The 26,961-nt window shown below is 46.1% G+C and overlaps 1 protein-coding gene across 1 annotated transcript in view; it reads left to right on the top strand.

Moving 5' to 3' along the window:
- The window catches only part of ANTXR1 (ANTXR cell adhesion molecule 1), a 136,109-nt gene that overhangs the window by 103,417 nt on the left and 5,731 nt on the right, over positions 1-26,961 (top strand). Inside the window, exons 15-17 of the mRNA XM_083514239.1 lie at positions 1,655-1,750; positions 2,658-2,825; positions 4,536-4,616. Coding sequence (XP_083370365.1) covers positions 1,655-1,750; positions 2,658-2,825; positions 4,536-4,616 — 345 coding nt within the window. The remainder of the gene's footprint in view (positions 1-1,654; positions 1,751-2,657; positions 2,826-4,535; positions 4,617-26,961) is intronic.

The following is a 26,961-nucleotide window of genomic DNA, read 5'->3' as shown; positions in this document are numbered from 1 at the left end:
TCTGTCTGACAGAAGTCTTGGGTCAGCTGCCATCTGGGGGCCTGGTTTGGCCCATTGGCCACCAGTTCCCCACCACAGATATGTTTGTCCTTCTGATTCTGTTACAGCACAGCGTGTGGTATCAAGCAGTAGAATTCAGGTTCTCCAATTTGCTTCTTTGGTTCAGAGCAGGTTTTTAGCCCTTCCGCCTGCAAAATTTCCTCATATTTATATGCAGAGTTTGTTATTTTTCAGTTCAGGGTGCAAATGTGCTCCTGAAAATGCAACACACAGGCTCCCCACTTTTCCAAACATGAGCAAGTACTGGCGGCACCTTTTTTCATGCTTCTCCACCCCTGAAAGCATCTCTCCGGGCCTCACGTTTATGTATTTTGGAGATAACAGATCACATTCCACACCTCCTGCCAGGCGAAGGAAATACCTCTTGCGAATGACTTCTGAAGCTTCTAATTCTTTAAGGCATTAGAAGTTAGTTTTGCCTCCTGCAAGGCTGAATTAATGAGCACATCTCTAAGCCAGGAGGGACACCTGATCCGAATGAGAAACAGCAGGGTTGCATGTTAGAAGTCCTGCCCTTATTAACACACACACATAACATGGGATGGTTACATACGTGCTGCTGTAGTTCACAGCCCTGTCATGCAGCCAGACCTTTGGGGTGAGGACAAAGGGAACATCTGGTGGAGAGAGTGAGAGGTCTTTCAAGACTTTCCCTATATCCCATTCTCCTGTGTGCCATGTGGATGCTGCACAACACACTGTTTAAAAGCATAAAGAGGTCCACATCCGTTGAAAGAACGTGGGGAGCCTTGCAGGCTATCTCCCCCATGTGCAGTCAAAGTGCATGTCTCGGAAGGGGCTCAAAATCCTCTTTGTGGGGAGGGATTCTGCGGGCAGTGAGAGGGTGGGTGGGCACCTGGGTCATCAGCAGGAGTGATACAGACCCCCACAGCCACCTCCCACCTCATGCATCCACATTCAGTAGGTGGGCTGCTCTGACTCCCCCCGTTGTCAGAACGAGATGGCGCGATCTCAGGGTTGTGCTACAGACAAAGGCGCCTTTTTTAACCCCATTAACTGAAGCTTTAATGGGACATATTGAGTGGGTGCTGTTTTATTTGGAGGGTGGGGTTGTTTTAAATTGTTGTTAAATGTTATATGTTAATTTGGATTTTTTGTATTTGTGGCCTGGAGTGTTGTTTATGGGCTTTGGGGGGAGTGTATTGTTTATTAGTTTGTATACGTTAGTATTGTTAATTGAGAGCCAGTGTGGTGTAGTGGTTAAGAGCAGTGGACTCGTAATCTGGTGAACTGGGTTTGCTTCCCTGCTCCTCCACATGCAGCTGCTGGGTGACCTTGGGCCAGTCACACTTCTCTGAAGTCTCTCAGCCCCACTCACCTTACAGAGGGTTTGTTGTGGGGGAGGAAGGGAAAGGAGAATGTTAGCCGCTTTGAGACTCCTTTGGGAAGTGATAAAGCAGGATATCAAATCCAAACTCCTCCTCCTCCTGCTCCTCTTCTTCTTGTTGTTGTTTCAATTATTTCAATTATGTTTTTATTATTTTTGTTATGTATTTTGTGTTTTGTATATTGTAACTTTAAATTATCATCGATGTTGCCATCATCTTCTTTGCTTGTTTTATTTATTTTTCAGGAAGAAGACGACGATGGGCTTCCCAAGAAAAAGTGGCCAACCGTAGACGCCTCCTATTATGGTGGTCGTGGCGTTGGCGGAATTAAGCGGATGGAGGTAGGTGAACACCAGGTTGGAAGATTCCAGACAGATAAGAGGAGAACTCTTTCACGCAGCACATAGTTAAACTGTGGAACTCGCTGCCACTGGAGGCAGTGATGTCCACCAAAGTGGATGGCTTTGAAAGAGGACTGGGCCAATTCACAGAGGAGGATGGGTTTGGCTATTTTGAGAATAGGGTGCTGGACTAGATGGGCCATTGGCCTGATCCTGCAGGGTCTCCTTAGGCAAGAGACGTGTGCTCTGGAGGGATTGCTGCTGTTGCAAAAAATGATGGGCTCTCCATACTGTTTCCCCACTCACATTCCCTTCACGCTGATGCTGACATTTGCCCCCAAACTGCTGTTTGCTGCAAAAAATGTTGTTTTGGCAGGAAAACAGCACAGGGTGTTGAAGGGTTAAATCCAGATTTGGGACCACAGCACAGAGAGATGGGGTGTGTGTGTTTTCACCCTCCGCTGTGGTTCCAGCCTGGGTTGGGGGCCCCACAAAGCTGCTTTTTGTGAGAGACAGACAGCAGACAATTGTGAGGTAACCCGAAGGCTGAGATTTGTTATGTGTGTTGAGAATGTCACCCCACCATCGATCAACATTATGAAGCAAATTTAAGGTCCCCAAAGCCATGTTTGTCTCGTATCACCAATGCAGGAGTGGGGGGACGGTGAGCATCATGAACAGGGGCAAATCGAGGGGGGGATACTTTCCTCTGTTTCTGAGGCCTCACTGCAGGTGGCCTGAAACCCTCTTCCTCTCCAAAATGGACTGAAGGAACCAGAGAAGAGAAACAGCTTGAGCCCAAGCGAATAGCAATATTTATATGTGATTGCTGGGCCGCAAGGGGCTCTACCGTCCGATGCTTCTATGATTCTGTGAAGGGGACTAAACACTTTGTGGGTGTTTTTAGGTTCGCTGGGGGGAAAGGGGATCCACTGAGGAAGGTGCGAAGCTGGAGAAGGCCAAGAATGCTCGGGTCAAGATGCCGGAGCAAGAATACGAATTCCCAGAGCCAAGGAATCTTGGAAACAACATGCGGAGGTCCTCTTCCCCCCACAAGTGGTACTCTCCAATTAAGGTACCTCTCTTACGTGATATTTTCATTGCAACCCCTGAAACATCCTTCCCCACCTTCTAACTGGTTGGGGGGGAAAGTGCTAGTGTACAATAAAGTAATAAAAACATAATAAAATCCTGAACAAACAGCCAATGAATGAAACTGATATATAGGCCATAAACCATCTCTGCAGAACACGCTCTGCCCCCTGACCCCATGCTTGGGTGGCCCCTGCTAATACCCCCCTTCTCCCTCTTGTGACCAAATTCAAGCTGCTGCAACTGCTCATTCCCTGCCCCTACGACCAGCTGAAGGATGGACCTTCAAAAAATCCGGAATGTGATTCCCAAGAATCAAGGAGCATTAAGCACCTAATCACTCATTGACTGACATACGTTAAGTCCGTTCACACTCATCTGGACAACCCAAACTTAGAACAAATGGATCAAAGCCGCCTTCAAATATTCCTCCTTTGTTGAAGTGCCAAAAAAATTCTGGCACGCTCAGCAGACTCTGTCCATTAGTGTGCATATGAGGAGATTGCTGAGTAAAATTCCAGCGTAGCTTATTCTGGATCTGCCCTGGTCTGTTCACTTCAGAAATGAGAACTTGCATACCCTGCTGTGGAAGAAGGTATGTTCACTGTTGGAGTGGATCGCCTGCTTCTTTTGAGGGAGAGGGAAGTTCATGGGGGTCCCTGGAAGGAGGAAGCAAGGTGCACATATGTGCCTGTATCGTCTCCTGGATTCTGTCCTCTTGCAAAACAGATTTGTATGTTGTGTCACCACCCAGTTAAAAAGTGCCAGGGTTACAGAAGTAACAAAGCACTCCAGACCCCCAGCCTTTCCTTCCACCATTGTTAACTAAGGGCTCTTCCACTCTTCCTTTTGCACCACGGTTTCCAAGCACAGATCTGTGCTTTAAAGCTATGTGTCCAAGCAATTTTTACTCGTTTGTTTGTTTTCTCCTGGTACTTTCCCTGGGAAAACCCATGTTTTACTGCTTAATTGGAGGAAACAGCAATCTACTTAAAACCCAATTGGTCTTTGCTCTAATTCAGTGGTGAAACACAGGTTTTCCTAGAGAAAGTGCTGGGACAGAATAAAAGCCCTCCGACATGGAAGTTTAAAGCCCGGACCTGTGCCTAGAAATGCAACGCAAAAGGAAGTCTGGATGAGGTGGATTTTATCATTCTGCAAGCATCTGCATTTTGGCCTGAAATCGATAAGCTTGTTGAAGTGTTTCTTCTGTCGATGAAATTACATTGCTGCTTAGACCCTGTTGCAATCAGAGTTGTGCTAAAAGATTCCAAAATTCTGTGCCAAGGAAAGCTGGATTCTGTGGCCTGTATGAATTATGAAAACTGAGCATATCTGCATGATTTCCTTACTTCGCATAATTTGTTCTGCTTCTGCCAGTCATGGGAAAGACCCGCCCTCAACCACTGGAAATCCTCCCACCACTCAGGTCTCTAAGACACAAGCACAACTTTGTGAGTATAATGGCTAGAAACCTGCATTTTCAAAAGAAAAGTGGGGTTTTCATGAGCGTGACTCCTCTTCCCAGCTGCACATTTTTCTTTGGAGACAGACAGGCACACAGACAGCAAGAGGAAGAAAAAATATGTAGCTATGTCAAAGTGAAATGTAGCTCTGCTTATTTTGCAGGCTTTTAGAAGATGACAACCACTCTGCTAAATGACTGCTTAAGCAATCTTTGTTTCGTTTTCAGGGAAAGCTAGATGCCCTCTGGGTTTTGCTGCGGAAAGGTTACGACCGAGTGTCTGTGATGCGACCACAACCAGGAGACAAGGTATTGTTGCCCTTTTCTAATAACTTGCTCTGAGCAAAAGCCTTGGTGCCCTCCAGATGTTTCGTATGACCAACTCCCATCACCCCCCACTGGTCGATCCGGAACATCTGCTGAAGTCTGCTCTGGAGGGTGAGCTTGGGAAGACATGCCTGCATCCTCATTGCCATTGGTCAGAGCCACACTATCCTGTGGCTAATGCCAAATAGACAGCAGAGGGAGGGGGGAATTCATGAGCATCAAAGAGGGGAAGATGTAACACGCGGAGTTCATATTGAAAAGGAGGAATTACAGAGGCTCCTTTCCACACGAGGGAAATTCTAGAATCTCCACCCTTTGCTCACTCACTTATCATAGGCTATCTGCATGACATTATCATCAAATAATACCACCCCCTGCACTTTCCCTTCCATGCAGGGCTCTGCCTCTTGACTTCAGCACACTTCCAGCTGGTGCCATTTAGGAAATGTAATCAGTTTTAATATTTGTACTAAGGTTTTGGGGTTTTTGGCTTATGCGTTTTCAAAAACATATTAGTGCAATTGTGCTTAAACATAGCACAAGCTAAACAACTTATTCTTCAAATGAATATGCTACTTAAATGCCCCCACCAATGCCTGCAAGTGTGGAAGGTTGATGCCGACACAGGAACACGCTAAACCTTCCCTTGGAGGGGGTTGGAATAGATTGCCCTTTCATTCCGTTCCAGCTCTACAATTCTATGATTCTAAATGTGGAAAAGCAGCAGAAGAACAATGACTGATTAGCAACCGAAAGCCTGCTCTCTCAGTCTACAGTGGAAATGTGCAACTGTGAATTTGATTCAAAATGTTTCAAGCAGTTTTCTCTTTGTTGAGATCTTCGTTTCCCAAAACTGCAGCTTAGAATGTTTGCTAAGTGGCTGGAGAACTTGATGGAGGGATTGCAAACAGGACCTCTCCAGCTGTAGCCCGGGGTTCGTGAGACCAGAAATCTCCCATCGCACAGCAGCTGCATTCTTGGGCGGCGGCTAGCTTGTCTGAGCTTCCCTATGGGAAGTTTCTTGTTTCTTTAAATTCAGTTACACAGAGCTGGTTACAGTCCCTGTGCAGCAATGATGTAACTTGAAGGGTGATGTCATGGACACAAGCAAAGGTTAAAACAACGCTGTAACCGTAGTAGAAGCAGAACCAAAAATAGGTGGCATTTCTTAGCCAGCCCATCTTCTATAAAGTGGAAGAATAGAAGTTGTTCTTATCTCCTGGCCCTGTGGCTGCAGATATAGTTGTCAAAGAGCATTGACGGTGACCTAATAATGATGCACATTTTTGTTGTCCAGCTCTTGCCTCTGGCCAAATAGGTTTTATGGTCTTTTAAAAGGGGGGGGAGCTGCCTCCATTAGCTCTCTGGGGGATAAAAGCTGTCCTTGGACTTCTCCAGTCACCTCCCCCCGCCCACCCCAGTTGTCCCCACCCACCTCCATTCCCTCCACCACACTTCTTACTGTTAGACATATGAGTCTGGTTTTCAAATCTCTCAAAAACCATGAAATCTCATCCCAGTTCATAAAAGGCTTCCTCGCTGGCAGTGGCCGGGATCCAGGATGGAAGGGAAACCCAGTCCACCTCTTGCGGCAGGGTGGAAACATCCACACATCTGCCCCCAGCTCCCCTGCTGTCTCCCAGAGACCTAGACACAAATATTCCCAAGTCTGCATTCATCATATTTTCTGAAGGACCCTTCGGAGAATTATAAAGAAAACAACCCCCCCCCCCCAGCTGAGAAACCTTCAAAAGGAAACCTGTGAGAGCTTCAAAAGTGCCACAAAAATGCTCTCCCCCCTTTTGACCAAGTGACGCATTCGCTTTGCAAGCAGTGACATGAAATTTCCATGGATGTAAACATAACATAAAGCAAGTGTCCCTCGGGCAGGAAGGAGGCATTAGGCGGTCTGGAGATCGCTTGCTTGGAAAGCACAGATCATATTTCTCCTTTGGAAAAAAAAATTAATAATAATTCTGCAGCTGCCAATAAATTCCCCTTTAGGAAGAGGCGGAGATAGTGATGTGTCTTCGAAAATGCCTGCTTTCCAGCATTTAGACATGAACACAGATGGCCCTGGTGTCTTCAGAAGGACTGCAAAAATGGCGCAGGGAGAGCTGGATGCCTTTGGGGTCCCTGGCAAAGGTGCAAACACATTCTGGTGTTGAGACATGGAAGGCATGCAAGATTCTTTGTCTGTTCTGTAATCCTCATGGATTAAGCCAAGAACCATCTAATCCAGGATTCTGTTTCCAGCAGTGGCTAGCTCCTCTAGTCTAGAGTGGGCAGAGCCACCATCCTTCCCCTTGGTTTGCCCCTGACTTCTGTTGCTCTGTTCCGCTTTATGCTGCCTCCGACTGCTTTTGCCTAGTAGCAAGGGCACAGTTGTGCACCTTAAATTTGAATTTACATGAAAACAAGAGTGCATCAGAGCAGATGCTGACTTTCCTTTTTAACCAATGCAGATCTTTCCGTTTCGCCTACTCTCAGGTAGACCATAGAAGTGTGCATGCACACGAAAGCTCATATCAATAATTAACTTAGCTGGTCTCAAAGGTGCTACTGGAAGGATTTTATTTTTATTTTTATTTTTTTAATTTTTTTGTTTCGACATACAATTCAGACAGGGCAGTATCTGATGCAGGGGTGGGGGGAGCCTGACAATGAAGGCCTCATCCTGTGCAGATTGCGAAACCTTTGACTTGTTTTCTTCATTTTCTGATCCTATTTTCATTCCATGAGCTGCTGACACAAACTCACAAGATGTGTTTCAGGACATTCTGGCCTAGGCTTTTCCTGTCTGATATAAATAAAGAAATCAACAACTCAGAGGCTTCATTAAGAACATAAGAAGAGCCTGTGGGAAACCCACAAGCAAGACCTGAGCCCCAAAGCCTCCTCTCCTCCATTAATTTATCTAATCCCCCTTTTAAAGCCATCTAGGTGGACCTCTCTGCCTCCTGCAGGAGGGAGTTCCTTTGTTTAACAATGCACTGCATGAAGGAGGACTTCCTTTTATCTGCCCTGAACCTTCCAACGTTCAGCTTCATTGGATGCCCATAAGTTCTAGTGTTATGGGACACGGGTGGCGCTGTGGTCTAAACCACTGAGCCTCTTGGGCTTGCCAATCAGAAGGTTGGCTGTTCGAATCCCCACGATGGGGTGAGCTCCCGTTGCTCGGCCCCAGCTCCTATCAACCTAGCAGTTCAAAAGCACATCAGTGCAAGTAGATAAATAGGTACCACTCCGGTGGGAAGGTAAATGGCGTTTCCGTGCGCTGCTCTGGTTTTGGTGTTCCAGTGCGCCAGAAGCAGCTTAGTCATGCTGGCCACATAACCCGGAAAAACTGCCTGCAGACAAACGCTGGCTCCCTCGGCCTGTAAAGCAAGATGAGCGTCGTAACCCCAGAGTCATCTGTGACTGGACTTAACTGTCAGGGGTCCTTTACCTTTACCTTTTTTATGGAGAGAAGAAGAAACGTTTTTCCCTATCCACTTCCTTCGGACCATGCATGATTTTATAAACTTCTACCATGTTGCCGCTTACTCATGTTTTCTCCTTTTGCGCTGGTAAAGCAGCTGGCTCAGAATATCAGTGCCAGACTGACGCGAGACAGACCTCGGATGAGCATCCATTCACGTGCCCATTGGAAATCTCAGCCCCTTGCCTTGCCATTGGCTCTCTCAGACTACTTTAAGGTCAGGTCAGACTTCTCTTGCTCATCGCCACAGGCAAAAATTCAAACAATCTCAAAGAAGCAATAAAGAGCAGATCACATTTGCAAATACAAATACCGAAAATACACAGAACACAAGACTGGTTTATGGATAACACTAAGATATAGGTTGTTTGCCATGAGTTGCCCTCAGATGGACCAACAAACCATGGCTTTAACACAAATAAACAAATACTTGCCCACATGGCCACAACAGACTTCAGGACTTTATGGTGGGTAAAGGTAAAGGGACCCCTGACCATTAGGTCCAGTCGTGACCGACTTTGGGGTTGCGGCGCTCATCTCGCTTTATTGCCCAAGGGAGCCTGCGTACAGCTTCCGGGTCATGTGGCCAGCATGAATAAGCCGCTTCTGGCGAACCAGAGCAGCGCACGGAAACGCCGTTTACCTTCCCACCGGAGTGGTACCTATTTATCTACTTGCACTTTGACGTGCTTTTGAACTGCTAGGTTGGCAGGAGCTGGGACCGAGCAACGGGAGCTCACCCCGTCGCGGGGATTTGAACCGCCAACCTTCTGATCGGCAAGTCCTAGGCTCTGTGGTTTAACCCACAGTGCCACCCGCGTCCCTTTTATGGTGGGTAGGGAAGTAATAACTGTGTAATAACTGTGGGCACAGTCCAAGTCACAAGAAAGTCGGAGATTCTCAGCTGTCCTGGAGGGCCCTCCTTATCAACCCTCCTTGATTGCTCCAGTCTCCTGCTTCTACCAGTTCCCAGCTTGTCCCTTCTGCTAACTGTTCAGTGTCCCACCACCAGGCTCCAGGCCCTAAGCCAGCCTTTCCCAACCTGTGGGTCCCCAGATGTTGTTGAACTACAACTCCCATCACCCCTGGCTAGCAAGGCCAGAGCTCAGGGATGATGGGAGTTGTAGTCCAACAACATCTGGGGACCCACAGGTTGAGAACCACTGCCTAAGATATCATCCCTGGGGACTCTCGGGTTGGCGGCTCAGCCAGCTGCTCTCCTCGCCCAACCGAGCCCTGACTTAATTGTTCTTGTTTCTTGCCTTCCTTGCGTTGCGTGGCAGGTAGATGACCCTCGTGGTCCCTTCCACCTCTATGGTTCTCTACTTGCTTTAACTGATTTGCAAGGCAAAGGCTAGAACCAGTTTTCTAGCTTCATTTTGGGCAGACAAAAGAGGTTGTGAAATTTTCTTTTCGCAGCGTCAAATCTGGAAACGGGCTGAGGTTGCCAGCACCGTCCAGCTGCTTCCAATCATTCTGGAGGAGGCCGGGTCACATGGGATTCCTGTGGTCTCCTCGCATTCTAAAGGGACTAGGTTTTGCAATTTTGCCTGCATTAATGAGGTTATTTTTGTGTTCAAGATAATAGACCAAATGGCGGGTGTTCTCCGCCCCCCCCCTTAATTGAGTCCTGTTTTCACCCCAAAGGTATAACCTGCCCCTAATATAAAAAGCTCATTATCAGGAATGGGAACTTGGGAGGGGGGCACTTTTAATTATGGTGGCGCCCGCTTGTGGCATTTTATAGTTTTGTCTTGCATTTCCATCATAAACATGGTTTTTAAAGGAATTTACTAGCCAACCATAAAAACTTGCCTTAAGGGAAACTTAAAGCTGTCAGAAGATTTCATCCCTCCTTCCCCCTTTATTTAAACAACAGCAACAATTTAATGCAGATGGCACATAAGCTGATGAAAAAATGGTTATTAATAAAGGTGGTTGTATTATTAATATTAATAGCTCCCATAGACTCATAGTCATCAATAATTCTCCACCATATGGGTCAAATCCAGTGTTAGCCCCTTTCAAAGCTGTATACAGCTATGGAATTCATCCTGCCCCTTGAGCCACTGGTAGCCTTACTCAGCAAGTCTTAAGGTTTTAGCAGGCATCACCAAGCATCTCCTCATGAGGACTAATGACATGCTTTTTTCTTTTTTAAAAACTGAGATTCTTTGGAAGTTGCATGCTACACCGAGCATTGCATTCTGCAGCCTTCCTGCACTGCTGAAGACTTGTGGCACACACTCTGCCTATTCCCAGGCCTCGTATCACTCTGCCTTTGCTCAATTCCTGCAATGCAGGGAGTGGGTTGGACTAGATGACCTTTGGGATGCCCTTCCAACTGTACAGTTCTGTTGTTGAAAGTGGATGCCTGTGTGAAGGGAGAAAAACAGGGCGTGCATAGGAGGTCACTTGGTGTGGGATTGGCTTTATAAAATGAGAACGGAATATTAGGAAACAATTTATTTGCTGACGGGGATTAAGCCACTCTGTTTCAGCACCTGCAAAATCCCCAATTTTTCTTCTAGTTAAAGGAGATATTAAACCCATTCATGTCACACCTGGATGACATTTTTTATTTCAGGCCTCATAAATCTGACTAGCTAATAAAATGACAAATTCCACCGAGTTGCTAGTAAGGGTCATTACTGATGCTGTGAAAATATATTGAAATGTTTGTTAGGGTTAAAGCAGAGTGGGGGGGGGGGGAGCAGCCCATAGACCCCCTCCCTGGGAACCTGATTCTGCTGTGTTTGTATAGATAGAGTAACCCTTTTGATTACTCATTCCTGCTTGAGGAGCAAAGAACCACCTGTGTGAGTCAGAGACTTTGGCTTTTAAATTCTTTTTTGTGCACTTAAATAAAGCTATTATGTGGCTTTTTTTTACTATTCCAACTAAAATAATATGTATGTTGGTATATAGACCCTTGGCGAATATAAGGCAGAACGTATAACTCAAAAGGCCACAGCTCTGCCAAAATATACTGAGCTCACTATGGATAATCACAGTGTATAAATAAATGCTTTTAGGATGCTATCCTGTGTATACTTACCTGAGAGTAGGCTCCACTAAATTAATTGAGTCAGGATAGATAGATAGATAGATGATAGATAGATAGATAGATAGATAGATAGATAGATAGATAGATGACAGATAGATAGATAGATAGATAGATAGATAGATAGATAGATAGATGAGTTAATTATAAATGCAAGCTTCTTGTACTGGTGTCTGGGAGGAGGGGCACTGTGGCCCCCAAAATTTATCACTTGCCCCTTCTCTTTAGATGCCCCCTGCTTCCTGCATGCCTTCCACCCACTTTGCTCACAGGCGTAATCCTTAGACTTTCCCTGACAGCTGATGGGTGTAGAGATCATTTGCTTGGGGCCACCACTTCTTCCGGGACGCGGGTGGCGCTGTGGGTTAAACCACAGAGCCTAGGACTTGCCAATCAGAAGGTCGGCGGTTCGAATCCCTGCGACAGGGTGAGCTCCCGTTGCTCGGTCCCTGCTCCTGCCAACCTAGCAGTTCAAAAGCATGAAGTGCAAGTAGATAAATAGGTACCGCTCTGGCGGGAAGGTAAACGGCATTTCCGTGCGCTGCTCTGGTTCACCAGAAGCGGCTTAGTCATGCTGGCCACATGAGCCGGAAGCTGTACGCTGGCTCCCTCGGCCAATAAACGAGATGAGCGCCGCAACCCCAGAGTCGGCCACGACTGGACCTAATGGTCAGGGGTCCCTTTACCTTTACCAGTTCTTCCAATAAACAATTCTGCCATTTGTGCGGGACTTGGAGATGGAGCCCAGGGGTTCATGAGGGGGAGCTGACAGGCACTCAAGGGGAACCCTCAGGAAGCATCCCTTTCCCGGAGGCAGAAGTGGCCAATGTTTTTGGCCCAGTGAGCATCACATTGGGAATGCTACGGTACTGCAATGGGTACCAGTCACAAAATAGCTGCCCCAAGGATGTGGTGCCATGGCTGCCACACCTAAAGGAGCAGAAAGAGACTGGACCACAGAATTGCTCGCTCTTCTTCTGCTATGTTCTTTCACAGGCAGAAGCTCTTTGTTCTTGGGTATGTTTAGTTAGAGTCGGGGATGCTTCGCCTGGAAATGATAAGACTGAGAGGAGAGACGACAGCCATCTTCTGATATCTCACAGGGAAGAGGGAGCCAGCTTGTTTTCTGCGCCTCTGGAGGGTAGGACTCAAACCAGTGCCTTCAAGTTACCAGAAAGGAGATTCCAGTTAGGAAGAGCTCTGCGAAGGCAAGAGTTCTGCCGAGTTTCGAAATGGCGTCTCTCCTCTTTTGTTGTTGTGGTCCATTTCCCATTAATGAAAAATTAATCCAAATGTTAGCTCTTTTCCTGGAACTCCCTCACCCCATGGGCAGAAGCTGTGGGCTCTCTCTCTCTCTCTCTCTCTCTCTCTCTCTCTCTCTCTTTCTCTTTCTCTCTCTCTCATCAAGAGCTCAGCAGTTCTGGTCCTCTGCAGGATTCAGGCAAGGAAGGGAATGAGGGTGCCCATGCCCTGGCTGGCAACCAGCAGTAGCAGAACTAGGAAAAAAAGAGGGTGGAAGGATCTCTCCCCCTTTCCAGAATGAGCCAACGGCCAAACAGCCTTCTCCTGGCAGGGAGAAGTGGAAGGAGGCAGGAATTTCCTTCACATAAGACTCTCCGCCTCTCTTTCGTGAGAGAGGGGGTGGGGTGGGGGGAGACCTCTGGGAAAAAGCGAGTGGGAGTTGGGTATATTTAGCCTGCAGAAGAGGCGACTGAGAGCCATCTCCAAATACCCAAAGAGCTGCCACATGGAAGGTTGTTTTCTGCAGCTCCGGAGGGTGGGATCTGAACCAATGGATTCCAATGGCAAGAAAGGAGATGCTGACTAAATATTAGCAAGAACTTTCTGACAGTAAGAGCTGTTTGAGAGTGGAGGAGACTTCCTTGGAAGGTGGTGGTCTCACCTTCATTAGAAGTTTTTAAACAGGTTGAATCTGTCAGGGATTCTGCAGTAGGGTTACCAGACGTCCCCGTTTCCCGGGGAAAGTCCCTGGATTTACAAATCTGTCCCCGGACAAAATCCATCCCCGGAATGTCCCCGGATTTCATTTAATGTACCCTGATTTATATTTTAAGTGTTGTAGATTTATTAGTAGGGGATGAATGTTGCGTGATTGGTTCAATGGCACAAGACACATCATATGGAGACTTCTGTCGAGGCAAAATGGCGGGCGCCATGGCAGTGAGCAGCTCCTGAAGCCAGCCAGAGCCAACTGCGCTACCCGGCTGGCTCCGGAGGCTGCTGAGACTGCCACTGGCGAGGAGGAACTGGGGACACCCGGTGCGTCAACTGGGGGAACCACTGACTCCCCCCGCCCCCATGACCCAAATCAAGCCGGGAGCAAGAGCACCTAGCCAACTGCCCAGTGGTGCTCCGGGGCCAGGAAAACCCCGGAGCCAACGCAGGGAGGAGGAGAGGAGGGGAAGGAGAAGGAAGAGAGAGAAAGAGGAAGGAGGAAAAAGAGGGGAGCCCCAACCTTGCCGCACCACTGCCGCTGAGGAGGAGAGGTAGGAGAGCACCGGGAGGGCAAGGACATGTGGCCGAGCCCAGGCCCTACCCAAGCCTACTCCATGTCGGCTAGCACTCCAGGAGAGCAGGCTGAGGCCCAGAGGAAGGCCGCGTGACAGAGGAGACCACAGAAGAGAATATATTACCGTATTTTTTGCACCATAACACTCACTTTTTTCCTCCTAGAAAGTAAGGGGAAATGTCTGTGCGTGTTATGGAGCGAATGCCTGCGGGTGGCGGGGGGGATCTGCTGCAGTCGTGAGCAGAGGATCCATGGTTCCCCTTCCTTCCCTCCTCCGTGGTTACAAAGCATGGATCCACATGGATCCTCAGGATTTTTGCATTGGGCTACTCCAAACTCACTGTCAGATCACATGTCTGTGGCCACAGCATGAACCACAAAAATCATATATCCACTATTTCATTTAGAATATTTTTTCCTTGTTTTCCTCCTCTAAAAACTACGTGCGTGTTATGGTCAGGTGCGTGTTATAGAGCGAAAAATACGGTACTTCTTTTTTTAAAAAAAGAGAGCTTTTTAAAAAATAACTCCCCCCCCCCTCTTTTCAAAAAAAAAAAAGAAGTGTCCCCGGATTCTTTGAAAAAAATCTGGTAACCTTATTCTACAGCTATGATTCCTTCATTGCAGGGAGTTGGACTAGATGAAGCTTTGGGTCCCCTCAGAGGAGGAGAACGCAGGAAAAGCACCCAATCCTGAGTGTGGAAATTTAGTTGCAGCTTTGAAGCTGTACCTTTCAGTGGAGGAACTGGTAGGGCTCGCCACTGCCCATCTGGAAACAACCCTAGATATCCATGTCATATATGAATGAATCAGTTTTATACCAGTTTGATTGCCATGACTTCTTGCCAAGAAATTTTAAGAACTGTAGTTCCTTCAAGGTGCTGAGAATTCTCTGTTAGTGCACTAGAAAACCCTTCAAACAAAAACCAAAATTCCCCAGCAGAGAAGCGAGCAGTATATGACTCTGGGATGTTGATTGGGCTTGGAGCGAATATTTTGCCTTAGATTACGGGAGAAGCAGATTTGGATTTCTCCTCTAGGTTTCTCTTGCTATCACAGCCAGAACTTTCCTTTTTTTATATAAGAAATTTATTAAGATTTTCAAAATATTACAAAATAAAAAGAAAAAAAAGAAAAATACAAAATAAAAATAATTAAAAACAACTCAGTCTTTCCATTACTTATTTTTCATTAGCTTATTTCCCGGACCTCCTCACACCTCCCTTTTTTGTATTCCAATTCAGTTTGTTGGTTCAGCAAATCCTTCCCCTCTTTATTTATCCTAATCTTTAATCTTAAAATATTATAACATTAAGTCTTTACCTATTAGTAATCCATTTTTCATATTCCCTTATAGTATTGCAGCTAAAAACCACTTAGTTTCTATCCAACATCATTCTAACATTCATGAATTTTACAATATTTCTGTAAATAGTCTTTAAATTTCTTCCAATCTTCTTCTACCAACTCTTCTCCCTGGTCTCGGATTCTGCCAGTCATTTCCGCCAGTTCCATATAGTCAATCACCTTCATCTGCCATTCTTCCAGAGTGGGTAAATCTTGTGTCTTCCAATACTTTGCGATGGGTATTCTTACTGCTGTTGTAGCATACATAAAAAAAGTTCTATCCTTCTTTGGCACCAATTGGCCGACTATGCCCAGGAGAAAGGCCTCTGGTTTCTTCAAGAAGGTATATTTAAATACTTTTTTCAATTCATTATAGATCATCTCCCAGAAAGCCTTAATCCTTGGGCACGTCCACCAAAGGTGAAAGAATGTACCTTCAGTTTCTTTACATTTCCAACATTTGTTATCGGGCAAATGATAGATTTTTGCAAGCTTGACTGGGGTCATGTACCACCTATATATCATTTTCATAATATTCTCTCACAGCCAGAACTTTCCTTCCCTGTGCTTAGTAGAACTGTATCTTCTCTCTACATAGAGTGAGTGTTGGAGCAGATCCTAAAACAGCAGCAACCTCAGCTTGCTTGGAATAGTATAAAGGGTCAAAGGTCAACTGTGTGGGATTAGCACAGAGGTCTTGGATTAATTTTTGTATAAGGTTCTAAACCCTGGAGCCTCTCTGTTTCCCCTTTCAATTATCTTGTGCATGGTCCTGGGTCTCTTAATTAAATAAGAGACTGGGATTAATTTGGGGCACATCCTGACACTTCCTTGTTTCAGGATTGTACATGACCTGTTTAGCCAAAGGGAGCTGAGCTCTTCCAGTATTGGCTTGTTTTGTGGCCATGGCCCAGGAAGCACAAAGCCTCCTCCGTTTCTGCCTCCTGTTATCAGATTGTTCAGACCCCTGTTTGTTTTAACATCCTGCTGGTGAACTTAAAGGCGGCCCGTTTCTTCTTGGGTCATCTTTTCACGGTCAGAATTGCAGAAGAATGTCCCTCTTGTCACATGAGCCAAGAGTTCCTCTCCTGGGAAGAAGGGTTGCTTTCTTCACCTGAGGAAGAAGAGTAGCAAACCAAAGCGGGCATCCCATTTTTTTCCCAGGTCGACCTAAAAACCTTCCCACATCTTTCCAGCTGCTGCATCTATTTTAACCACTCTCCCCACATCCTTTTCCCTTCCTCCTCCAAGCACTGAAAGGAAGTCCATCCAGGCTGTAGTCTCCCCTTCAGCCAAGCATGGTCCCCTGGAGCAAAGATTTCTAGACTCTGCTCTGCACTCACATAAAGAGCATGTATAAAGTCTGCTCTTTCACAGAACTCACCTTGGTCTGCCATCTTGCTTGCTGAACAGGTCTGCACCTGCTCAGTTTCAGGATGTCCGCTGGTTCCCACACGTTGCCATTTAAGGCACTGGATTGGCAGGAAAACGAACGGGAGGTGGGGGGGGTGGAATTCATATGCTTCCCTGATGCAAGATTGCCAAGAAAAACCATGCCCCATAAACATTTTATTAGATTTTGATTGCAGCTCTGCTTGGGTTCCAGTTGGATCAATGAAGGCGACCACTTCATCGTTCTTACTGCCCCAGCTGAATACTTTTTCAGGCAAAGCAATCCTAAGCATTATTTATCTCTGGCTCCGTTTCCCTTGGCCGCCGTCTTTTTTATTATTAAAAACTTGGACATAAATAAAGAAAATAAATATTGTAGGAATGATAGTCCAAGGCCGCTTGAGTTCCACTGTGGGAGCCCTGCCAGGAAAAGGGGTGTGTGTGTGTGTGTGTGTGTGTGTGTGTGTTGATCCAGGTGACTAATGCAGCTGCTACTTCTTATCCTCCTCTATCAAGAGGCAGAGTTAACACTGAACAAATGAGAGCTTTTTACTTCTTTACAAGCCCACAATGCCCGGGACTTAGCAAACTCTTTCTAAGCAAAATCTGAACAGGCAGCATATGTCCAATCGATGTTGATAGGAGTGGCTAATCTGCCTGCTCCTTCCTGCACAGCCTTAGAATCATAGAACTGTGGAGTTGGAAGGTACCCAAAGGTCATCTAGTCGAACCCCCTGCCCCAAGGGGGTTTCCTTTGCAGTCCAGCCTGCCAGCCCCTGCATTGCCATCGGCTGCCCAGTTCACACGCAGAGCTACACATGGTGGAGTCTCCCTCTTCTAGGGCTGTTGGGTGTGCTTGGTACAAACCTTCCCCCTTCACCAAAAAGCTCACACACTTCCCAGCTGCTGCTTCTTTCTTCCTCTCTTGTAAACGTGCCAAAGGATATTTGTACTCCCTAAACACAACTCAGTCTGCAGCAATTCATTCCAACAGGCCTTTACATCTCCGTGTCGTTTTTTCTGCTGCATAAAATTGGTTGCGGTTGACTTTCAGTCCTCAAGCATCACTGAACCCACAAGCCAGGCTCCCAGCACAGGCCCAATGATTTCAGTGGCCCTAAAGTGCACTTAACTCTGTTTTCGGATTGACCATTTACTTATACGAGTCGCAGAAATCTGTGCTGAAACAATTTTAAGACCTGCAATCTGAGCCTGCAGAGCAACAGTAAAATCCAGGCTCTGAAGCTGAGAGAGCTTTAGCACTTGGGATCGTTTTGCACAATCAGTGGTATTGTGTAGAAATATTAATGTCTGAATTTTGTTACCATATTGGCTACAAAACCTTCTGAGAGCCAAATGCCAGAACACAGACTTTGAAGTCCAGATATTGACTTGAGTCAAGCTTAATTTGCAATGGCGAATTTGTCATTTGTAGTGAGGTTTGCCAGGGCTCAGCCCCAACATCTGTTCTCAACTCCTGAGTGGCTAGAAAGCATGAGCTGTGTCGACCGAGATGTGTGAGAGTTGTAGGGCTTGGGAAAGGCTGTGATTATATCACGATTTAAATTACTAATCAGTAAGACTTTATTTAAATCAATTTTTCTTACAGAACGACATTCCTGCTGGTATAATCTTAATATTTACAATCAGATGAAGGTTTTATTTTTGGAATAATCAATTTTCAGAGTAGTTTTTACAGTTACATCAAAAATTACTGATTTGGTTATACTATTAGAAATACATAGATAATTATGAAATTTTGGTGAGGTTTATATTTGGGCAACTTTTCTGCTGTCCTTTATTGGAAGGAGAAAAACAATCATTTCCGTAATACCAATTTCCTTAAAAACCAACTTAGACTGAGTTTCAGCACACATGAAAAACTTAAAACAAATCCTTATTTCCTGATGAATAGCCTTTGGACTATAATGTAACTTAAATAGAAAACTATCTTTAGAAAGATTTTTTTTTCCTCCAAAAGCATTTTATTTTAAAAATCCAATTTAAATTTTAAAAAATGGATTTAAATCAAAAAAATCTGATTTAAATTTTTTAAAATCCATTTTTTAAATAAAAAAATCATTTATTTTTATCCACACTGATATTGCATGATGTGGAATGGTGTATTGCTGCCCCACTCCATACCTGAGTTTATCTGAGATGGGTGGGCTTGGCTGAAGTGAGAGTGAAGCAGATGGGTTTCACAACATCTCAGCTGGCTTGATTCACCAACGTTCAAAGGGAACTTTCCCTTGTCAAGAGAAGTGTTTGGTTAGATTTAAAGCTGTCCAGTTCCTGTCGCTGCCTTGATGGACTTGTGCTTGTGGTCATCTTCTGGCAACCTGAGCAACAGACTTAGCTACTTAAGAATGTTGTTGTTTAGCGGTTTAGTCATGTCCGACTCTTCATGACCCCCTGGACCAGAGCATGCCAGGCACGCCTGTCTTCCACTGCCTCCCGCAGTTTGGTCAAACTCATGCTGGTAGCTTCGAGAACACTGTCCAACCATCTCGTCCTCTGCCGTCCCCTTCTCCTTGTGCCCTCCATCTTTCCCAACATCAGGGTCTTTTCCAGGGAGTCTTCTCTTCTCATGAGGTGGCCAAAGTCTTGGAGCCTCAGCTTCAGGATCTGTCCTTCCAGTGAGCACTCAGGGCTGATTTCCTTCAGAATGGAGAGGTTTGATCTTCTTGCAGTCCATGGGACTCTCAAGAGTCTCCTCCAGCACCAGAATTCCAAAGCATCCATTATTTGGCGATCAGCCTTCTTTATGGTCCAGCTCTCACTTCCATACATCACTACTGGGAAAACCATAGCTTTAACTATACGGACCTTTGTTGGCAAGAATAGCCTTGGGGATATATCCATAGCTACCTGAGATTGGCATCCCAACCTAAAAATGTGTTTAATCTAGGTGGGGTGGTCTGCTGTTTCCCCCAAAAAAGAAGCATTCCCAAAACAGGCTCCTATCTGAAAATTAAGGGCTCCCTCCTCTGTTCTCTCCTTTCCTGGGGCTGGTGGCAGTAGTAGTCTAAAACATCTGGAGGGCACCAGGTTGGAGAAGGTTGGCCTTGTTTCTATTCTCTAAGCAGGGCCTTTCCTTCACGGAATGCTTTGAGTCTCAGGCAGATGTTTCTTGAAAGCTGTAATGAATAATTTCTTCGCCGTCTAGTAGGAGAAAAGGTGTGTATCCCTCGCCACCCCCACAAACTGACCTCTGTCTAATCTGTCTGAACTTGTAATGTCTTTTCCCCCTCCTGATTTACTACGTATAAAAGTATGTCCTGCTGTCAGCTGGAAAGGGGAGACATGAAAGACAACTCACACCCACCCCAACTAAGGCCCAGGGACAATGAATCAAACCATTGCAGCCGAGTCCAAATAATGTGCTTTGATTTACAATGACCCCAGCATAGGCTGATGCTTCGATTCAGGAGGCAGTGGAATGGAAACAGCCTTTTAATGCAGGGTTGGGGGCTCTGCGGCCTCCTTTCCTGAGCCACACCTGGCCGGCTGAGCCAAGGCTGAGCCCCACACAGCTGCCACATGTTGACTCCCCATAGGCTGACCCTCCTGGAGGAGAAGGAAAAAGAGAAGGGAATGGCTTGGCTTGCGCACAGGCAAATGTCTGCTGGAAAGCTCTGAGGTGCCACGCTGGGCCCCGCCTGCCATTTCTCACACTGCAGCTGCTGAGGCGTATTACATTTTTCAGTTCATGTCTACACAGACTGTCTAAACCACTGAGCCTCTTGGGCTTGCCGATCGGAAGGTTGTCGGTTCAAATCCCCGCCACGGAGTGAACTCCCATTGCTCTGCCCCTGCTCCTGCCAACCTAGCAGTTCGAAAGCATGCCAGTGCAAGTAGATAAATAGGTACCACTGTGGCAGGAAGGTAAACGGCATTTCCATGCACTTTGGTTTCCGTCACGGTGTTCCATTGCTCCAGAAACGATTTAGTCCTGCTGGCCACATGACCCAGAAAGCTGTCTGTGGACAAACGCCGGCTCCCTCGGCCTGAAAGCGAGATGAGTGCTCCAACCCCACAGTCGCCTTTGACTGGATTTAACTGTCCAGGGGTCCTTTCCCTTTTCACCTGAGTCCCTTCCAACTCTATGATTCTATGACACCCTGAAATATAAACTTGGAGGAATGCTTCAGTCCCACCATCTCTGACATGAGAAGAGCCTGCCGGTTCTGGCCAGTGGCCCAACTAGTCCGGCATCCTGTTGTCATGGCGGCCAACCAGGTTCCCATGGCAAACCTGCAAGCACAAGGGCAACTCTCCCCTCTTGTGGTTTCCAGAAACTGGTATACAGAAGCACTTGCTGCTTGCACTTGGGTAGGCTGAGCATAGCCATGGCCACCGGCCACCCTCTCCTTCATGAATTTGCTTAATCTCTCTCTTTTTCTCTTTCTCTTTCTCTTTCTCTGTCACCCTTCCCTAACCTGGTGCCATTCCTGATGTTTTGGATTATCAACTCCTCTTAGCCCTGGCTGGCTTGCTGGCTGAGGCAGATGGCAGGCAAGTCCAAAACGTCTGCAGAAGAGTTTGTTCACATCTTTGTGCCACTGGCTTGAGAAATGATACATTACAATTAATTAATTCAGCAATTTCTTTCCCTCCTTATTATCCTGATCTTTGATCTTAATATATTATTAATTAATTGAATTGGAACACAAAAAAAGGGAGGTATGAGGAGGTCAGGGAAACAAGGATATGAATGTAAGATATGGAAAGGTTGATTTTTTTATTTTTTCATTTTTTCTGTAAGTGTACTTTTTTATTCTGTATTTTTCTTGTATTTTTATTTTTGTCTTTTACTTTTGTACTTCTTGTTTTTATGTAATTCCTTTTTCTGAAACTTTAATAAATATTCTATTAAAAAAAAGAGAGAGAAATGATACATTACAGGGTTTGCTTTATTGCAGAGGTGGAAATTATTAGAGGAGACTAATCTAGCACCGTTTTTTATAGGCAGCTAAAGATGCATTTTGTGGCTGTGGATCAGCATCAGGTCATTAACATCCAACCACGTTCTGCACCTTTTTCCACCAGAGATGCCATTACAGGCCCGCTCCCTGTTCTTTCTGGTCCACAAAGACCTATAAACGTAACCCAGCGTAACATAAAGCTGTCCACTCATCTGAGCCAAGAGGCAAGCAGCAACTTTGACTGTGTTTGTTCCATGGTTTGCTACATCCTATTCCAGAAACAGGCTCCATATTTGGGGGGATGCATATATTTGAGGCATTTTATTCATGTTCCAACCCTGTTGGAATTCTGCCTGGGTCAGAGGAATGTGCCACAGCGTAGGCACCGGCAGATATTCCTGTCGACCTCCCCGCGTCTCCACTCTGCTGATAAGCAGGCGCGGTCTCGGCGATTCATCTCAGATGTGTGAGAGGAACACACCGTTCATCATCTCTCCCCTTTGGTGTCCCCCAGGAGGGGAAAGAAGCAGACAGAAAACTATTTACATCTTTTATTTCTGTCTCTCATATCAGTACAGAGAAACATGTCTGCACTCGACAACAGCAAGAAGAAACTCCACCCATGTACTTCCAGTACGGGTCATATGACACACACACTGAGCTAACATCCGGTGCTCAGTACAGAATGAACTGCCCCTTTGTTTCCATGGCAACAGTCACAAACATCCTGTCTGGCTTTCCAGCCACTAGCAGCTGACTGAGCTGCTGGAGCCTTTGCTTGCTGCAGCATTGGTGCTTTATGGTAACATCCTCCCCCTAAAGTATCAATGCGTGCTGCGAGCAAAGCGTCATCCAGAGAAGAATACAAACAGTTGTTATACTTATAACATTCCCCTGTTGTTTCAGTTCCACCCTTGGAACTACCCGCCACTGGTTTTACCAATGTACCTCTCTGGTTGTTTGACTTTACATTACCTTGGTTAACAACTCTCTGTTGTGCCTTTGTCTCTGACTCAGACACAGCTTCAATCTGTCCTTGGTCGTTTACAACAGCAACATATGCAAGGTTAGCAAACTCCTTTGAATACCTCTTGGGTGGTACACCCTTCGTTGCTCTCTCAGACCTTCGTAAGAGCTGCTGCTCTTCTCTGCTTTCTGGTTCAGCCTCTGAAATCTCTGGAGAACCAGTAGTAAGCTTAATCAGTGGTTCATCCTCCTCTTCTGAGGGTTTAGTCATTATTTGAGATTTCCTCTCAATGACTGTGACAACTGAGCTGTCTGAGCTATCAGTGTCATCATCATCAGTACCACTGAACTCTATAAGATCAAACTCATCATCATCATCATCATCATCAGAATCCTCTGTGGAAAAAGTGTTAACGATCACTCTCTCCTGTTCTGGAGCACTCTCTAGAAACTTTGTGAGAATCACCTGACCAGATTCAGACAAAATTACTCTGTAGAGACCTTTTTCATAACCCACAAAGATGCCTCTGGCATTCTTTACCCCACTTGGAGTTTCTGTTGTCACATGAGACCCGAAAACCTTAAAATAGGCAACAGAAGGTTTTCTGTTAAACAGCTTCTCAAAAGGAGAACATCCCAACTCTGTTGAGACTTTCCTCAACCACACATGAAGATAGGACGCTAAAGATTCGGCCCAATAATCATGTGGCAAATGTGAACTCAGCAATTGCGCATGCATCCCTTTTTGCAATTCTTTGTTCACCCTAACACAGACACATTTCTTCCATGCTTCTTCGGAAGTAGCAAGTTTGTGTCTTATCCCTTTCTCATCCAGGAACCTCTGGAAATCCTGTAAAAGAAAAACTGGCTTGTCATCTGTGAAAAGACAATCAATGTTAGCATCATGCATACTTTTAACCTTGTCACAAAACTCTTGAAACTTTTCTAAAGTTTCCTGCGGTTTCTTCATCATATAAACCCAAGAATAATTAGTGTAACAATCAACACACAAAAGGTAATATTTTGCACCGCCTCTGGATGGTTCTAGAGGACCAATCACATCAGCATACACCCGCTGAAACGCTCTGTGGACCTTTTTAGCCACCTTCTTGGTGTCCTCTTTGTTGGTCAGACCTGTAAGAGAAACTTCGTTAGAGTCAGAAGTATTACATTTCATGTAATCACTTTGATCAAAAGTCAACAAATACAGTCCATCTTTCTCTTTGGCAGTAAGAAACAGTTCTCCATCTTTGTAGATCTTGCATCTTTTAGCATCGTAGTACAGTTTTAGTCCCTTCTTTGCAATCTGCGAAGCACTCAGCAGACTAAATTTCAGCTCTGGAACCAGGTAAACATCGCTTATAGTCAAGTTCAGACTCTCAAGATACACAGTTCCTATTCCGGTCGCTTCCAGCTCTTGACCGTTGGCTTGTTTCACAGTGAAGCTTTGCTTCTTCAACGTCGAAAACAGTCCTCTGTGTGGGCAGAGATGTTTTGTGGCGCCGGTATCGATTATGAATGCGTTCCCAACATCTGGCGTGGTTCCTTTCGCCATCATCACCTTTGCAGGTTTCACCTGGCACTTGGTACGGCTTTTACTTGACGCCTCAGGCTTCGTAGAGCTGTTCTTGGCTTCTTTTGACTGTCGCGGCTTCTTACAGTTCCGCTGTAGATGCCCAGTCTGTCCACAATTGTAGCATCGGACGGCACTCAATGCTATGGCATCACCAGCAGTGGGAAGATTCGAACTCTGTTCTTGCCTCCCTCTGTCTTTCACTTCCAGTGCAGCAAGTCTGTCGTGTTCGTTCAGGACGACGGCACAGACTCTTTCCGCGGTTAGCTGCTGAGCAGGTAGCGAACCAAGCTGACTGGCAACAACCTTGTAAGTCTGGTTCAGGCTGTTTATCATCATGAAGCAAAATACTTCCTCCTGTAGACGGAAATTGCGTTCCACCATCTGTTGACGCAGAAACTTCATCTCTGTCAGGTGCGCTTGAACATCTCCATCAGGCGCTAATCTCAGATTGGTCAACTTCTCAAAATACAGCAACGCTGAAGAACCGGCATCTCTCTGATGCGTTGTACGCAGCGCGTTCCAAACCTCTTGCGCAAATTCCAAATGCTGTATATGCACAAGCTGCGAGTCTGACACACACAGAATTATGGCAGTCCTAGCCTTCACATTCTGTGACTCCCAAGCACGCGTTGGTGCTGCTGGGATGGGATTCTCAATCACCCCAAACAGTCTCTGATTCTGCAGCAGGGCCTTCATCTTTATAGACCAAGATGAATAATTGTCATTGGTCAGGAGGGGTGGAGAAGGCAAACCTCCCCCCTTCTTGGCATCCATTTTGAGTCCTTGCTTTGACTCTCAAAACACAAGCCTCTAAAATCCAATAGCTGGCTTGTTTACACTCTTGACACCTGGCAACTCTGACACTGGCTGCGTTGGAAAGTCCCTTCCAGCAGTTCGTGAGGACCTAGTCATAACAAACTTTGTTTACGCCTCTCTGAAGCATTATCTGACTGCCCAGCCCTCTCGAGTAACTTTCCATTTCTCCTCTCTGGGGCACAGCCTTCTGAAGGACGTTGCTAGGCAACAGTGCATTCCTTTCCTCGGACAGGAAACCACAAAAATGCCTGGTATGCAGGCCTCTTCTAAGTTGGAGCTGCTTTCCCACACACGCTCTCCGTGAAGCAGAGAATGAATCAATCTGCATTCTCTCTTTTAAGCCCTTAAAGTCTCATACCTTGAGCATCGGCTTGGCTGTCAGCTTCTTCTGGTCAGCTTCTGGCTGCAGAGAATCAGCCTCTCAAATCAGGCTTCCATGGAGCAGAGGAGGACCTTTCACCAGCCTCTCATCCAGATGTCCGATGGATCGAAGAAAACAGCAACCATCCGAAGGCTGCCACTGTTGGAATTCTGCCTGGGTCAGAGGAATGTGCCACAGCGTAGGCACCGGCAGATATTCCTGTCGACCTCCCCGCGTCTCCACTCTGCTGATAAGCAGGCGCGGTCTCGGCGATTCATCTCAGATGTGTGAGAGGAACACACCGTTCATCATCTCTCCCCTTTGGTGTCCCCCAGGAGGGGAAAGAAGCAGACAGAAAACTATTTACATCTTTTATTTCTGTCTCTCATATCAGTACAGAGAAACATGTCTGCACTCGACAACAGCAAGAAGAAACTCCACCCATGTACTTCCAGTACGGGTCATATGACACACACACTGAGCTAACATCCGGTGCTCAGTACAGAATGAACTGCCCCTTTGTTTCCATGGCAACAGTCACAAACATCCTGTCTGGCTTTCCAGCCACTAGCAGCTGACTGAGCTGCTGGAGCCTTTGCTTGCTGCAGCATTGGTGCTTTATGGTAAGGCCCGCTCCCTGTTCTTTCTGGTCCACAAAGACCTATAAACGTAACCCAGCGTAACATAAAGCTGTCCACTCATCTGAGCCAAGAGGCAAGCAGCAACTTTGACTGTGTTTGTTCCATGGTTTGCTACATCCTATTCCAGAAACAGGCTCCATATTTGGGGGGATGCATATATTTGAGGCATTTTATTCATGTTCCAACCCTGCCTCTGGGGCCAGGTGCGGAGAAGCAAAAAACTGAGATTTGATTATGTGGTTTAGCCTGGAAAAGAGTTGATCCTTTTAATAGGTATCAAACGGGGTTTCTTAGTGTCGCGGTCAGCACTTGGCAAGACCCCTGCCCCACCTGATGCCCTCCTGCTGTTCTGGACTCTGCTTGCTCTCAGCTCCAGCCAGCATTTTATGTAGCCTCTTGTGTTTTTTGGGGTGCCAGGTGAGGATGTACAGAAGTTCTCTCCTTTTGCCCTTCGCCCCGCTAAATGTCCCAGTGCCATCAGCATTCCCTAAGTCTTGGGACCTTGAGAGTCTTGTCAGCTCATTTTGAATTTGGTAAAAAACAACAACTGTTCTTTTAATTTGCAAATGTATAAGTTCCTTCATATTCAGGGAGTCCCACAAATATAGAGAAACCACTCCCTTATTTTTGGGTGGCCCCATTTCCTTCCAAACAGATAGGTACTCAACCACTTGTGTTTGCTATTAGTATCTGTCAGCCTTGGCAGGATCTATAGAAGCAAAAAATAAAGAAAAATCTCCAGCATCCCTTGTGTAAAAAAGAAAGAACAACAACCAGAAAGCTGAGTTTGTTTATTTAGCAAGCAGTGTTCTACCTCTGAGGAAGGGGAGTGATGCTATTATTTATTTACTACACTGTCCCACCTTTTTCTCTAAGGATCTCAAGGTGTCATACTGGGTTCTTCCCCTCCTCCTTTAGCCCCCACAGCACCCCTGCAAGGTAGGCTAGGCTAAGAGGCGGCAGCTGGCTCCCAAGGTCCCCCAGTAAGCTTCATGGCCAAGTGGAGATTTGAACCCCGGTCTCCCCCTTAAACCACTACACAGCACTGGCTCTCAGTTATCCATGCCACTTAATTCCCCACCTCACTGGACCACTGGAAGTCTTCTTCAGCAGTCCCTACAGCACTTGGGTTTCTCCAGGTGCTTCCAAGCATACCTTCACCATCATGAGGTCTAGAAACCCTTTCTAGAAAGAAACGGGCTAGCTAGATTCCGCACTTTACTCC

Source organism: Podarcis liolepis (genome assembly GCF_965112155.1).
Source record: "Podarcis liolepis genome assembly, chromosome: 7".
In the NCBI taxonomy this organism is placed as follows: domain Eukaryota; kingdom Metazoa; phylum Chordata; class Lepidosauria; order Squamata; family Lacertidae; genus Podarcis; species Podarcis liolepis.
Note: the sequence above shows the minus strand (reverse complement) of the source record. Positions and strands in the feature narration are given on the sequence as shown.